The following is a 15,989-nucleotide window of genomic DNA, read 5'->3' as shown; positions in this document are numbered from 1 at the left end:
GATAATTTCAAGGTCAACTCTGGCCTGTGTGAGACACTGGCCATAAAAAGAAGCCTGTGCTCTGCATACCACCCACAGACCAATGGCCTTGTGGAGAAGTTAAACGGCACTATCCAGAGGTATTGGTTTTCAATACCTGATGGAATTCACGCTCTTCATAGAATTACAAACACATTTCCTAATGAATATGTCGCTTTATCATACATGAGAACCCATAAGCTCTCCTGCTTCCTCATGCCTACACTTGAATTCTGCATTTTAAGGTCATTGAACAAAATGGTGGCTGGTCACCCCAAACGTTGGGACCAGGTTCTGCAGTCCACCATGTTTGGTCTTCGGACAAAGAAGCAGCTGACCACACAATACAGCCCCTACTATTTGATGTTTGGAAGGGAGGCTAGGTATCCCTCCGAGGTGCCAAAGGAGTACCTGGTAAGATGTTCTAATGTTGTCATCCGTTTCAAACGTTTTCATTTGGATCATCTGTCTTCTAAAATTCTAACTGTGATTTGTTCCAGGTCAAAGAAGACAAAGTCAGCAGGCTGGTCGCAACGGAGGAGATCCACGAAGGCCTGAACAAACAGAAGGCTGTATTCACAGAGGTGAAAAAAAATATGAAACGAAGCCAGGACAACGTCCGCAAAAGAAAAGTGAAAAAGGGCCAGGAGGACAACTTCCAAGTAGGGGACCAGGTGTTGCGGAGGAACGTGAGACAGGAGCAAAGAAAAGGGGGAAAGCTGGACGATGACTGGTTGGGACCCTACACAATCCTGGAATTGGAGGGGAAAAAGGCAGTACTCGCTAAGGGTACCACAAAGCTCCAGACAAACATTGATCATTTAACACATTATATCCAGCCAGAGGAGAGGATCCCTGCCAAACTACAAAAGTTGTCCGATCTCTCTCCTCTGGCTGGTCCACAGCACACACAGACACCCACCACACAAACACCCACCACACAAACACCCACCACACAAACACCCACCACACAGCAAGGCGAGGCCCAAATGGCACCAAAGGATCCTGAACTTTGTAAGTAAACAGACAGAAAGTACACTCCAAATGATGCATTTCACAAATAACTTCCATTGCTATATTTCCAGTAATCCGACAAATATGGACAGGGAGGAGAAAGCAGACGCTCTGGTGCAAGTTTGGGCCATACAAAGTATATTCAGAGAACCTAATGGACTTGGCCCCAGGGAAGTGGTTGGAGGGAGAGGTAAGTTACAAAACAAAAGAATATTGGACTGATATTTATTTAGATTGTATCACAAGTTATTTTTGTACTCTTAGATCGTCAATTCATACATAACCATGGTAGGAAGGAAAGCTGGCGCTCTTACCTTGGACTCCTACCTTATGACGTCGCTCTGGGAGGGAACCCACAAAGGTTCTTTGAGAAGTGTGAGTAGGACTATATATTAGGATTTCTTTTTTTGTACATAAGTAGGCCTATGTGTTTTGTGTATATGTATGTTTGTATGTCCATACACACAAATACATACTTATGTTAGTGTATTAGTTGTCGTAATTATTATCATTTTTTTAGTTGGACCTTTTAAAATACGATGTGGCTGTTGGAGCGGTCTGCAGCCATGGACACTGGACGTTGATTGTAAGTAATCCTCAACATAAACAGATCTAGACGGAACCATGACACTATCTGATGTAGGTGTTGGTTATAATTAGTATTTGCATTTCCATAGATCATGTACCTAAAGGAGAGGCGGTCCCTGTTCGTCGACCCATTTGGGGCCACAGACGCACAGATACAAAAATGCAAAGACGTAACAAGGTGAATGAAATGTCAGCTTGGATGTGTGCAATAGACAAATACATGTATTCATACACCATGGATCATCTTTTGGGAGCAACAAAAAGGTCATTCAAGCATTTTTGTCCTTTAACAGGAATCAACTGATCTTGAATTAAATGGTTTTACCTTGGCATATGTTAAAATTGGCAAACTGTAATAAATGTGTGTTTTGTGTGTAGAGCATTGGTCCGCAAAAAGTGTCCAAAAATAGGGAGATGGGCATGCGCAACCGTTGCTCACCCTAAGCAACAGGACTCATCGGCATGCGGGGTGTTTGTGTGCAAGGTAAACATTTGATTATATCTGGAGCTATTTGTCATTATTAAAAAGTCCTCAAAATGATACTTATCAGACACTTTTTAGCTTGCAGAGCAGATATTGTCTGGCCAAAATATCGACTACGCTGTTGACCAGAAGGGTGTGGCCATGTTGCGGCTGGACATGTCAATGTCGCTGGTGACAAATTCAGGTATACAGAACTCTACCAGGTAAACTTGAATGTGTCTATATTGCCATTAAACTACATTATCTTCTTTTTTGCAGATGACCTATCCCATCTCTGTAGGGCTTGTGGGGAGCTCAGCTCGGGGGCTGAAGGGGACATCGATACGTGGGTATGTAGAGAAATTCATGTCCTTCTGCTGGAAGACTGGGATGCACCTTGGATAGGTTACCTCAACATCACTGGGTGAACACTCACTATCACACAGCTATTGCAAATGTATAGTTGAATTCACCTAACTTGCATGTCTTTGCACTTTCGGTGCGCACTGGAGCAGCTGAAGGAACATACCAACACAGACTCCAAACAGAAAGGACCACAGCTAAGATTGTAACCCTATATATGACACCCATTGCCATACTATGTAAATAAATAATGTCTAAGGAAATTAAAACGGCTTAATTTTACATCCTAATCAGGATGAGTGATGTGAACCTGACAAAATGTTTGACAGTATTCTAAAGTATTTCTCTTTTTCCCTGTCAGATTGAGTGCACCACCTGCAATATGTGGTACCACATAGGGTGCGTGGGACTGTCCTCCCCCACAGAGGATGAGTATTTCTGCCCATCCTGCAAGTCTTGATGGCAGAACACTTCCTGCACCAGCCCAGAGTATACCTGCCTCAGGAGCTGCTGATCCGTACTCTCTACTCTGTCTACCCATAAGCCCCCCCCCTCTCAATCAACTTCCTCTTGACTGCCTTTTCGGTTTATTTTATTTTACTATATTCATTTGTTTGCCTATCCTTGTTTGTCTACCCTCCCTCATACTGTAAATCGTATTTGAGTTGGAGAAACCCGCTATACAAATATAATGTATTATTATTACTCTGCAATAATCCAGTCTGTTCTCAGTACATCCATCACTGTGTGGTTTGGATCCCAACAGGACAGAAGGCCATGTTCCTTGTAATTGTATACATACTTGCCAAATAAAGCTGATACTATCAGTCAATAATGTTTCTTTTTAAAAGTTTAAAAGTGAAGAGGCACATCGTGACTACGTAAATGCACCAATGCACTCTCCTAAAAAAGTGGGAAACAGGAATATACACTAAAAAGTGCTATCCCTGTAGACTAGGGTAACCATAGAGACCACGTGTAAAGAACAGGTCAGTCGGCACCACGTTTAAATAATTAATGAAGTTAATAATTGTAATCCTGATCTTGATTTTTCATTACATTTTAATATTTTTCAAATTCATTAATTATTGATTGCTATCATTGTTGTTGTCTTTCCTTCTGTCACACTAATGAGTAAGTCTACTATAGGCTACAGAAGCAAAGCTTGCATTGCACATTAGAACATGAATTTGGCCACTGTTATTATAGTTGCAATATGTAAGATTAGCCCTTAGCACACAATAGGGGACATGATGCCTATGCTGTTAAGTATTTTTATTTTGGTGAGTCTTTCGCAAGACAGAAAAGACAGCCAGTATTGCTAGAATATAAACCTTTTTGTAAATTGCATTCTGTTTCTAGCGCAACAGCTTTGGTCCAGGTTTACATCCGATCAGCTACTGCATTAGCAGACAGAGCAAAAGGAAATGGAGGCCTATTTAGAAAGTTAGCGTTTAAAAAATGTCTATATTGTGAGCATAATGTCATATTATATTATATTGTACAGCATAATGTTGCATGGCAAATATCACGAAACACATGGCCTGATTTGCATATTGGAACTTAATGTGTGCACTAGAACACACTTATATGTAAAACTAACACTTATCACAACATAATGTGGGCTCGCAGGCTGATAAACTAGAATATCTGATCACGGTGGGTCTTAATGAGGCTTGATACAGACCTCAGTCAGTATACTATATTATAATATGTATATTATATGGCTTAAAGTGTACATACATTTGCTCACATTATAAATGATGGTCGGGTTGCATTTTTCTGGAACTTTTTAACAAGTGTGATCTAAAAGGTTCAATACTTCATGTTGATCCGTGGCGCACTCATAATGCGCAGGGCTGGAGTGACTTTTGCTGTTGGGACTCGGGTTTGAGTCCAGCATGAACTTTTTTGTTATTTTCATGTCGATGGACACTGAATATTATGTAGTTTGAATAGAGGATTCCTAATATTGTTTGCCGAGACCAAGATTAATGACCCATCAGCATTTTAAAGTCTAAATATCCCTGCACATGCAGCAATGACATTTCTGCTGCTGTCTTTGCAAAACGAGTTAACAGTCACATCTTATCTGGATGAGTGCTGCAGAATGGCGTTTTTATAAGGGATGTATGTGTGTGTCTTTCATATTAAACATGATCGCTGGTAGATAGCCACAGAAGATGTAACACAGTTTAATCTGGGCGGATCCCATTTCCCCTGAGCGAATCACAGTTTACCTGAGAGGATCACAGTTTAACACAGCTGAAAACTTCTCCACGCTGCTTTCAAACTCTGAGTAAACAACGTACGCTTCACTGGGAGGCTGTCTGAAGGTGTACACGGGTCTCAGATGGACTTGGTATCACATTAGGAACGATATTCAGTGATAATTCGGGCAACAATAGCTGGTTTTAAGGATTTATTCGAGCGGATCACAGCTTAACACAGCTGAAGACTTCTCCACGCTGCTTTCAAACTGTGAGTAAACAACGTGTGCTTCACTTGGAGGCTGTCTGAAGGTGTACACGGGTCTCAGATGGACTTGGTATCACATTAAGAACGATATTCAGTAATAAGTCTGCCAACAATAGCTGGTTTAAATGATTTATTGGATCTCGCAATGTTTTGAACAGACATGCCCATGTCAACTCGTTTTTCTTTTTGTAGTCCTCGCTGTTCGCGTCCGGATATCGCCATCGTAACTACAACCTCACACACTGGTACTGAATGTGCATCAAAGTGTTCCTATCCAGCCAAATATACCAAAAGATTTATGTAAACGACAGAAGAAGCGATCGAAATGTGTATCTCTGTCGAAGGCCACGCCTCCACATCTGTCAACCAGTTGATCGGGGAACCAGTTAAACCGGAACAGCGGCCGCAAGCGGAGAGACGCCCACAGCAACCGCATCGGCATCAGGCTCGCGCTTAGGTGGCTGCAGGGGCTCCGTCCCACGTCTCCGCTCCCCCAGAGACAGGAGGCTTGTTTGAGACAAGCAAGACCTGCGCAGACCTGCGCAGTTGCGATCAACGTCTTGCTCGTGCGTTGCATGATGGTTAGTCATTTTGTCCGACTTGCTCTGGAGGCCCGCCCACATGAGACTTTGAAATCTCGCGGGACAAAGACGCCCGCAGCCTTGAGAGCGAGGCGAGGCGAGTTGGCGCACTTGCTCTCCACGAGCTGCGGAAGCGAAATGCTTGATGGGAAACGGCTCGCTGGTATCTCGAGCTGAGCGCTTATTGGTGGTGTTTACCACGTGCTGCTGATGAAACTCTCCAATTGGCTGGCAAAAGTGTGTTGTTGTTTTGTGTCAGTTTTACGTCGCTACATCCATTCCCATTTTTCATCATTGTTCCACAATGTTTATCATCACGAAATTAATATCTATATATTTTATACTATACTTGCACTGCTTACCGTTTTCATACTTTATATATCTTAGCATATTCATACACACTGTTCATACTGCTCTCAGGCTGATATCTAGTGTATTCATACACACTGTTCATACTGCTCTCAGGCTGATATCTAGTGTATTCATACACACTGTTCATACTGCTCACAGGCTGATATCTAGTGTATTCATACACACTGTTCATACTGCTCACAGGCTGATATCTAGTGTATTCATACCCCACTGTTTATTCATCATTTCATTCATTCTATGTGTTATTCTGTAGATTGTGTACATTACTTTCCACTTCGCTGCTTGTTGCACCTGGTTGTCTCAGTACCTGTAATATGTGCAATAACAATAACGTTTCTCTTTAAGTTAAACCAAATCATTAAAATAAAATATATTGTAATGTAATGATTTGGTTTAACCTTATTTATTGAATACATCATTTAAAATGGCAAGATTAAATCAAATTGCATCCATGTTGTACACATCATAAAGCTTAAAGTGGCAGCTAAAGAGTTAACACAGCAGCAGGTCTGTTCAATTCATGCTCATTCAGCTTCATGTGTGCGGATCTGAAGGGACTGATCATTTGTAGCCTGTCCACCTATCAGTTTTGCAAACATTAAGAGGGAGGAGCATTTCTATTACATCCACTTCATCTGCAACGAAAAACGCCAACGCAATTTCCGCCATTGCAAACCCAGCCAGTCAAGCCGACTCCGAGTCCGAGCTGTCCGACTTAAGACGAGCTTTTTGACACCTCCCCCGGCTGCGATCGGCTACTCTCGTCTACTTTCGAGGCGAGCCGCAATGTGTCTCAAACAAGCCTAGGGTCTCCCGGCGGCGAGTCAAAGGGGAGTGAGGCTCCCCCGCTCCTGGTCTGCTCCACGAGAGCCTCCGAGGAAGCAGAGCCGGTTCTGACGTTCTGGGGGGTTGTGAGTAAAATAAAGTGTGTTCATTTTCCAACTTTTTGTACTGAGTCATCAGTAACAAGCAGTGGCGTTTCTATATGTACAAAAGTGGTGGGGCACAAAAAACTCTGGCACTGACTCTTCAGGTTTACAAATATATTAAATCAAAATATAATATTATTTTCAAAAGCTTTTTTTGTCTGATGCTTCAATTACTTTTAAACAGACAGTTCAACAGAAGGATACCCAACAAAATGTAATTTTATCATTTAAATATTGAATTGTTCTCTCTTAGTAAGATCCCATTTTCAATAACATTGCAGTCCTACCTTGACTTGAAGATGAAGTCCATGCTGTCCTTCTGGACAAAAATCTCTATTACTTTTTTGTAAAAGTCCTCCTTATCTTCTTGTAGTTTCAAAAGTCTATCATAAATCTAATCTAATCAATAGATTTTTGATTCGAAAATGATAAAAGTAGGGTAGACATGTGGATATTATCCGGCTGAACAAAACGTACATTTATCTAACAGCTACGTTTCCCACAGATCTTATTTTGAGCTATTTTCTAAAATCCTATGGAGAAATCTCGTTGCTTTTTTGTGGAGGGAAGCCATGCGCAGCTTACTTCCTGGTTTTAGGACGCCTCACTGCAGCTCTCTCTCCTCCTCTTCACACACCACACTTTTCGCGGCACAAGTACTTACAGCCAATCAGCTCTGAATTATGTGAGATGACGTATGGTGGGGATGGCAGCACTTTGCCCCTATGGTCATTCTTTTTTGCCACACACATTAAATAGGAAAATACTCTGAGCATGCGCAGTGTAGTTTTTGCAGTCACCGTTCACTTAGACAGTCAGAGGGAGGGGCAGGATCAGGGTTTGTCCCACATGGCTCTAAACAGCTCAATAGGCACACACTGTAGACACTAATTAGAAGAACACAGACTAAAACAGCAATGTACACACGAATCAGATGATTAAACATGATCTTAAAATATATTTTATATATTTTTTAATTTATTTTTTGCATTTTGTTGTAATCATTATTTTAATACTTTCTGCTGACACTAGGTGGGGCTGTGCCCCACCTGCCCCTAATGACCAGTCGCCACTGGTAACAAGTGTTTCTCACATATCCCCCACTCAGGGGCGGCGGGTGCTGTAGGCTAGGGAAGGCTAAGCCTTCCCAAATATTTGTGTCACTGCATCCTGGTAAAATAAAAATATAATTAGGGATGCACGATAATTATCGGTCCGATAATTATCGGTCCGATATTAGGAATTACAAACACAAACAGGGACAAGTGTACTGACAGCGCAGCGTCATCCTTCATTAATGAAAAGTAAACTAATAGTAGACAAATATGAACTTTAAAGTTCATATTTGTCTAATATTAGTCATCCATGACTTAAACATAATAATCCAGGATACAAGCCACCTGCAAGGTGAACAGAACAACAGAACAACTGGTTAAAAAATAAATAAACTACCGAGTGTTTGAAAGCGTAACAGTTTTATGATATCACTGCCGCATCTAAGACACGAGTGGATCTGACTTTAATTACATTTGAGTTGAGTGTTTCGTCAACCTAATGTGTTGCTTAAAATAATACTTCTGCATACAGTATGTGACACTGTGAGTGTTTCACGGCCAGATACGGCTCAGCTGACTCAGATAAGGAGCAGGGTTTCCGTTAGCCGGTAATTACCGGTTTTTAGCTGGTAAAATTTATAAAAAACCGGTAAATTCAAAACCTGACGGTCAAAATGTCTGGTAATAATTAGGGATGCTCCGATCGATCGGCCGCCGGTCATTATCGGCCGATATTCACTCTTAATAGTTTGATCGGTGCTCTCTATAAAGGCCGATCAGGAGAGCTGGATCTGATCGATATGGACATAAACGCGAGTGAAGTGTAACCGGAGCGAGAGAGAGATCAGATCAGCTGCTGAGTCTGACCGAGATACACAGCTCTGCAGGATCACCTGAAGCCCCGCCCTCGGTTTAGCGAGCTGCAGGAGAAATTGACGTGCTGTCAGGAGAGAGAGAGGGAGGGAGAGGATCCGTTTCTCCCGTGTTATTATTCAAAGTTGATGTAAACTTCTGAATAATGTACGTTATCTACTACAAGTAGTTTGTTTGAATGTAATAATTATGTTGTTTGTTGTTTGTGGAATCATTTATTGAAAAATGAATCTGAATTTTTCGATCTGTTACGATTATAAACTGAAGCAATATAAAAATGAGCCCGTGAACTGAGTTTTAAACTGAAGCATATCTGCTCATAGTCCGGTAATTACCTGCTAACGGAAACTCTGCTACACAACTATTATTATTATTGAAATATGACCGGTAAGTTTCAAATTAGTCCGGTAAAATAAATTCTGCCCGGACATTTGACCGGCGAGAAAAAATATTTTATTTGTATTCATAATCATTTTTATTTTTCGTCAGAATGTATTACTGTATGGTGCATTATTTACGATTTTTTGTTCTCAAAAAACAGTGCATTGTGTGTAATACAACTGTGATTTTTATTAAATTAGTTAGTTTTTAAGGAAGGCCAGAGCTTCAGCTGTGTCCAATAGATTGTTCCCTTTAGTTAACGTTTTTTAAAAGAACATTATATTCCTATTTAATCATGTCCCCTTTATTGTATTACGGAGAGCAATGTGAGCATCCATTCCCATTGGATAACGGAGGATTTTACACCCGGAAGTAAGTATTCCCCTTACTGTCGATTAATTTTACAGTGCTATCTGCACTACTCATCAACTCAAAAACACCAGATTATCCTTGTTAATTACACAACATTGATTGGTTTAAATTGTGTGCAATGCTTTTGTATTTTTCCCCTTCGATTCGGAGAAACAAATATGTGTTCAGTTTAGGATGGCCGAAGACACTACACTACCCAGAATCCTCAGCTATCGTTTGGGACTCCACCATGTGCTTTGCTTGACAAACCCCGTGATTTGTCCTCAACCTCTGTGATTGGATGTTGGAGTGGCAGTGCGCGAAGTGTACGCTGAGCGACAAACAGCATTTTGAAATGGAATGAAACCCATCGACGCCACACTATTCAAAACAGGAATCGAACGTCTCCTCGCCCCCCCCCCCCCCCCCCCCCCCCTTAGGTCACAGCAGGCTCCTCCAACGGTGCAACACAATAAAACAGATACACAGAAAAAATAGTGCAAGTCAATACAAAAAGAAAATTAGTAAAATAGTAAAAAGTGAAATAGTGCAATAAGAGTCTATACAAGGGATTGGAATATGATATATTAAACAAATCATTTCTAAGTAGCAGCCAGATGAATGCTATGGATGTTATTTCAAAGTTCAGGTGTTTAATAGTTTTATGGCCTGTGGGATGAAACTGTCCCTGAGTCTGGTGGTTTTGGTCCGGATGTAAGATAAAATAAGATAAGATAAGATGGTACTTTATTGATCCCAATTTGGGACATTGTTGTTGTTGCAGCAGCATAAAAGACAAGGCATTTTACAATAAAACAAAACCACAAATAAACAAGAATAGAAAAAAAAGAAAATAGAAAATATAGGCTACGTGTTGAAATAAAAAATATACATGTAGATATTATATATGCAAATATACATATTCAAAAATATATGACAATGGAATATGGAATATCAAATATTGAACAGATTATATATGTGTACAATGTACAGCGATGTTGTATTAGAGAAACTATGGAGCAGAGAGTTCTCTTCCAGCCAGCCAGAGGTGATTTATTGTACAGAGTTATTGTAGTGGGCAGGAATGTGTTCCTGTATCGGTCCTTGTGACAGCGGAGCTGCAGCAGTCTGTTGGAGAAGGAGCTCCGTTGACTGTCCAGCTGCAGGTGGAGTGGATGGGTGGGGTTATCCATCATGGACAACAGCCTGTTCAGTGTCCTCCTCTCCACCACAGCTTCAAAGGGGTCCAGCTTGATGCCGATGACAGACCCAGCTTTCCTGATCACTTTATTGATCCTGCTGGTGTCACCGGCTCTGATGCTGCCCCCCCCCCCCCCCCCCCCAGCAGACCGCAGCAAAGAAGAGTGCACTGGCCACAACAGACTAGAAGATCTCCAGCATCTTGCTGCACACGTGGAAGGATCTCAGCTTCCTCAGAAAATAGAGTCTGTTCATCCCCTTCTTGTACACAGCGTCAGTATGAGGGCTTTCTTTAAGGTTAACCTGATATTTTTACTCCACTACATTTATTTTAGTTACTTTACAGATTCTGATTAATGATGTGAAATATAAACAACCCTTAAAGCAGACTTTAGTTACACCCGAGTAAAATTCAGGGAAGGTGATTGTCAAGTGCCAACAATCAGGAGAGATATTTGATTGGAGGACTGGCTTATCTAAAGCCAGTTGAGTAGCACTTGAAATGTTTTTGCTCTATGAAGCCTGATGTACTTTATGATTCTGTTTTCTTCAAGGTTGTATTTTGTTGGTCGAACGCACTTATTGTAAGTCGCTTTGGATAAAAGCGTCAGCGAAATGCAATGTAATGTAATGTAATGATTGTTGGTGCTTGAGAAGACTAAATATTTATCTGCAGATCCCTATAAAGTATATACATTACTCGTTATTCTTTACAAATTAATTAGTTAATTAAAAACTGTATATAATTGCTATTTTGGACATCCCTTTTCAAGATTTCAATATTACTCTAAACGTGTAATAACGTTCTTTCACCAGTAGGTGGTTTGGGTTAAAAAGCTGTCAAGTTTACAGTGTTAACAAAATAAAATATACTGCTGTTTCTGGTTTAGTTTACGACGGATATATTTAGTTATTGTTTTGATATTTGTAACACAAAAGCGATGGAAAAACCCCACAGGAACACAGAAAAGATAGTCTTAACATGAGTAGTTAATAAAAAACAATAATATCAAACAAATTATTACTACTAACTTTATTGTGAAATTAAAACAGAACGGTAAAAGAATAGTTTCCGGTCTATTTTGAGACCAGATCTCTGTAGATAAAGAAAGAACTACGACAGATGTGTACTATTTACAATGCATTCATGTGATGACTTTCAAAGAGTAAAGCAAGCACTGCTGAATAAAGTATGATTTATCTTTTACGAAACGTTTTTTTTCATATGGAATGCAGTTGGAGGTCAACCAATCACAGAGCTTGAGGCAACGCGGAACAATAGCTGAGGATTCTGGGTAGTGTAGTGTCTTCGGCCATCCTAAACTGAACAAATCTTTGTTTCTCCGAATCGAAGGAGGAAATTACAAAAGTATTGTACACAACTTAAACCAATCAATGTTGTGTAATCAACTAGGATAATCTGGTGTTTTTTAGTTGATGAGTCGTGCAGATATCACTGTGACATCAATCGACAGTAAGGATAATACTTACTTCCGGGGTAAAATTCTCCGTTATCCAATGGGAATGGATGCTCACATTGCTCTCCGTAATACAATAAAGGGGACATGATCAAATTGGAATATAATGTTCTTTAAAAAAAAAAAAAAAAAAACTAATTTAATAAAAATCACAGTTATATTACACACAATGCACTGTTTTTTTAGAACAAAAAATCGTAAATAATGCACCATACAGTAATACTTTCTGACGAAAAATAAAAATGATTATGAATACAAATAAAATAAATGAAGCCTCCCGCGAGTTACTACAAGCTATAAAGTATATTTTAAAAACGTTTTATAGAATAAAAGCTCCCTGAAGGACGTTGTAGAAATGCGTGTGTGCACATTTACGTGTCGGCACCACGCAAAAAACCCCAATGTAAAGTGAATGAGGCTCTTTTGTCGTGGTGCACACACACATTTCTACAACATCCCGCAGTGAGCTTTTATTCTATAAAACGTTTTTAAAATCTACTATATACATTGTAGTAACTCACGGGAGGCTTCTTTTATTTGTATTCATATTAAAAAAAAATTCTCCGTCAGAATGTAAAAATTACATTAGTTACGAATTTTTGTTCTAAAAAAACAGTGCATTGTGCGTAATACAACTGTGATTTTTCATAAATTAGTTAGGGAGGCCAGAGCTTCAGCTGTGTCAAATAGATTGTTCACTTTAGTTAATGTTATTTAAAAGATAATGATCATGTCCCCTTTATTGTATTACGAGCGTCCATTCCCATTGGATAACGGGTAATTTTACATCCGGAAGTAAGTATTCTCCTTACTGTCGATTGATTTTACAGTGATATCTGAACTACTCATCAACTCAAAAACACCAAATTATCCCTGTTAATTACACAACATTGATTGGTTTAAATTGTGTACAATGCTTTTGTATTTTTCCCCTTCGATTCGGAGAAACGAATATTCTTTCGGAGTTTTTGGATGGCAGAAGACACTACACTACCCAGGCCAGAATCCTCAGCTATCGTTTGGGACTACACCATGTGCTTAGCTTGACAAACCCCGTGATCAGTCCTCAAGCTCTGTGGTTGGATGTTGGAGTGGCAGTGCGCGAAGTTTACACAGAGTGTCAAAAAGCACCTTGAAATGGAATGAAACCCATCGACGGCACACTATTCAAAACAGGAATCGAACGTGTCCTATCCCCCCCTTAGGTCGCAGGCTCCTCCAACAGTGCAACACAATAAAACAGATACACAGAAAAAATAGTGAAATAGTGCAATAAGAGTCTATATACAGATTGGAATTTTTATTTTTTTTATTTAACCTTTATTTAACCAGATAAAAGCATTGAGATACAATCTCATTTTCAATGCTGACCTGGCCAAGAAGGCAGCAACGTTACACATAACACATAACACACACATATAAAAGAGAACATAACTAAGAAAGCAAAAGACAAAAAAGCAGTCACTACATTGTGAATATGATATATTAGATAAATAATTTCTAAGTAGCAGCCAGATGAATGTTATGGATGTTGTTTCTAAGTTCAGGTGTTTAATAGTCTTATGGCCTGTGGGATGAAGCTGTCCCTGAGTCTGGTGGTTTTAGTCCGGATGCTGTGGTACCGCCTGCCAGACGGCAGCAGACAGAACAGTTTGTGGCTGGGGTGATGGGGGTCTTTTATAATCCTGAGGCCTTTCTTTAAGGTTAACGTGGTGTTTTTAGTCCACTACATTTATTTTAGTTACTTTACAGATTTGGATTAATGATGTGAAATATAAACAACCTTTAAATCAGACTTTAGTTACACCTGAGTAAAATTCAGTGAAGGTGATTGTCAAGTGCCAACAATCAGGAGAGATATTTGATAGTTGGTGCTTGAGAAGACTAAATATTTATCTGCAGATCCGTATAAAGCATATTCATTACTCGTTATTCTCTAATCGTTCATTAAAAACTGTATATAATTGATATTTTGCACATCCCTTTCAAGATTTTCTTTTTTTTTGTGATCGAATTTGTGTTGATGTTAATACACGACATGTACAATATATATTTTTTTTTTTTCCTTAAATGAAATAACTGAGTCCACAAGAGAAACTAAATGAGATAAAAAATAATTACTTACAAAATATACAAAATGCAGAATTCAGAACACACAAGACAACGAAAATAAAATAAAACAAACCCTACCCTCCCTCCCAGACATATAAACACACACAGACAAAGACATACACACATATAAGGTGTTGGGTACCAGCACTCCATCAGCGCTATCAGACAGGAGTGTATACCATCACACACACACACACACACACACACACACACACACACACACACACACACACACACACACACACACACACACACACACACACACACACACACACACACACACACACACACGCGCGCGCGCGCGCAAAGGTCGCAATTGAAAAGGCTGTGGATTATGGAAAGGGAGAAATCATTCTAAAAGATCTTTGAAGGAATCGACTGCAGAGCGCCAATTGTTTATATTAGTGTCATTTGTCCTATTTATTCGGGCAGTTGACAACTCTAGGTAAACAACATCCAGGGATGCAAGGACCCAGTGTCTGAAGGTGAGGGAATTAGGAGGCTTCCATCAAACCGCAACCATCTTTTTTGCAGCTGTTAGGCCAGCTAGTAAGATGCGCATCTTAAGCTTGGTGATATTGAGCTTTGTCAGATCATTCAATAGTAGAGCGGGTGCAGTCACCGGCACTGTCACTGAGAGCACACGTGACATGCCAGAAGCCACTTTAGTCCAGAATAGAGCGACTGGGGGACAGTCCCACATCATGTGCATAAACGTGCCAGGGGACTTCATAGTGCATAAACTACATGAGGGATCGTCTATCATTTTCATACAGTGAAGTTTACGCGGGGTAAGATATGTTCTGTGGACATAGTTAAAGTGGATCTGTTGGTGATCGGGATTCCGAGAAGCTTCTTTTATGCTTGACCAAACACCCTCCCAACTGAAATCAGAGTCTAACACTGGGCAGTCACGTCTCCATACTCTGTCCAGCTGTAGGTTATCGTAGGAAGCCTCCAGAAAGAAATTATACAGTGTAGACACCATACCCCTGTTTTTCCCTATAGTAAACAACTTATAAAGAGGATGAACGGGTATAGGTTGTTGCCATGGGAGCAGATCTGAGCTGCAAATAGAAGAAAAACGAGCTCCCTGGCAGATTGAACGCACTCTTAATTTCTTGAAAGGAGCACAAGCCCCTGTTATCATAAATGTCACTCAAGTGGTGAATACTGCTGTTGCTCCAATGAGAGGATGAGACAGGTCTCCCACCAATTAGCAGACCTTTATTATTAAATATAGGAGAAAGTGTGTGCCACTTGCAGGAAATCTTACATTGTGATTCAGCTGTGTGCCATATCTTGATGAGATGTGAAACTATAGGGCCAAAGCGTAGTTGACATTGCCTATTTGTTAAATTGGCAAAAAGGATATCCTGCAGGTTCCAAGGTTGTACGATATTTTCCTCTATATTACGCCAAGAAACGGAAGCATTAGGGTTAAGCCACACCAGTAACGGACGAAGCACAAATGACCAAAAATACAATTTAAAATTAGGCACTGCCGGACCACCACCTTCCCTCCTCCTCTGTATAGTGGATAATTTCAGTCGTGGACGCTTTGAATTCAAGATAAAGCGCGAAATAAGAGAGTGGATTTTTTTCCAATAGTCAACCGGGGGTGAGAGGGGGATCATTGAGCTGACAAAATTAATCCTGGGTAAAATGTTCATTTTGACTATAGATATTCGGGCCCGAAGACTGTTCGGAAGGCTAGTCCATCTTTCCAAATC

General features: G+C 40.2%; 1 protein-coding gene across 1 annotated transcript; it reads left to right on the top strand.

Moving 5' to 3' along the window:
• Positions 1-276: 276 nt before the first annotated feature.
• On the top strand, positions 277-2,906 carry LOC117462143 (uncharacterized). Its single transcript, XM_034104233.1, has 10 exons — positions 277-432; positions 519-1,032; positions 1,104-1,222; positions 1,297-1,407; positions 1,553-1,618; positions 1,710-1,798; positions 1,999-2,104; positions 2,183-2,288; positions 2,363-2,433; positions 2,808-2,906. The coding sequence occupies exons 1-10, from the start codon at positions 277-279 to the stop codon at positions 2,904-2,906; spliced, it is 1,437 nt and encodes a 478-aa protein (XP_033960124.1).
• Positions 2,907-15,989: the final 13,083 nt, after the last annotated feature.

This window comes from Pseudochaenichthys georgianus, chromosome 17, assembly GCF_902827115.2.
Source record: "Pseudochaenichthys georgianus chromosome 17, fPseGeo1.2, whole genome shotgun sequence".
Taxonomy (NCBI): Eukaryota; Metazoa; Chordata; class Actinopteri; order Perciformes; family Channichthyidae; genus Pseudochaenichthys; species Pseudochaenichthys georgianus.
Note: the sequence above shows the minus strand (reverse complement) of the source record. Positions and strands in the feature narration are given on the sequence as shown.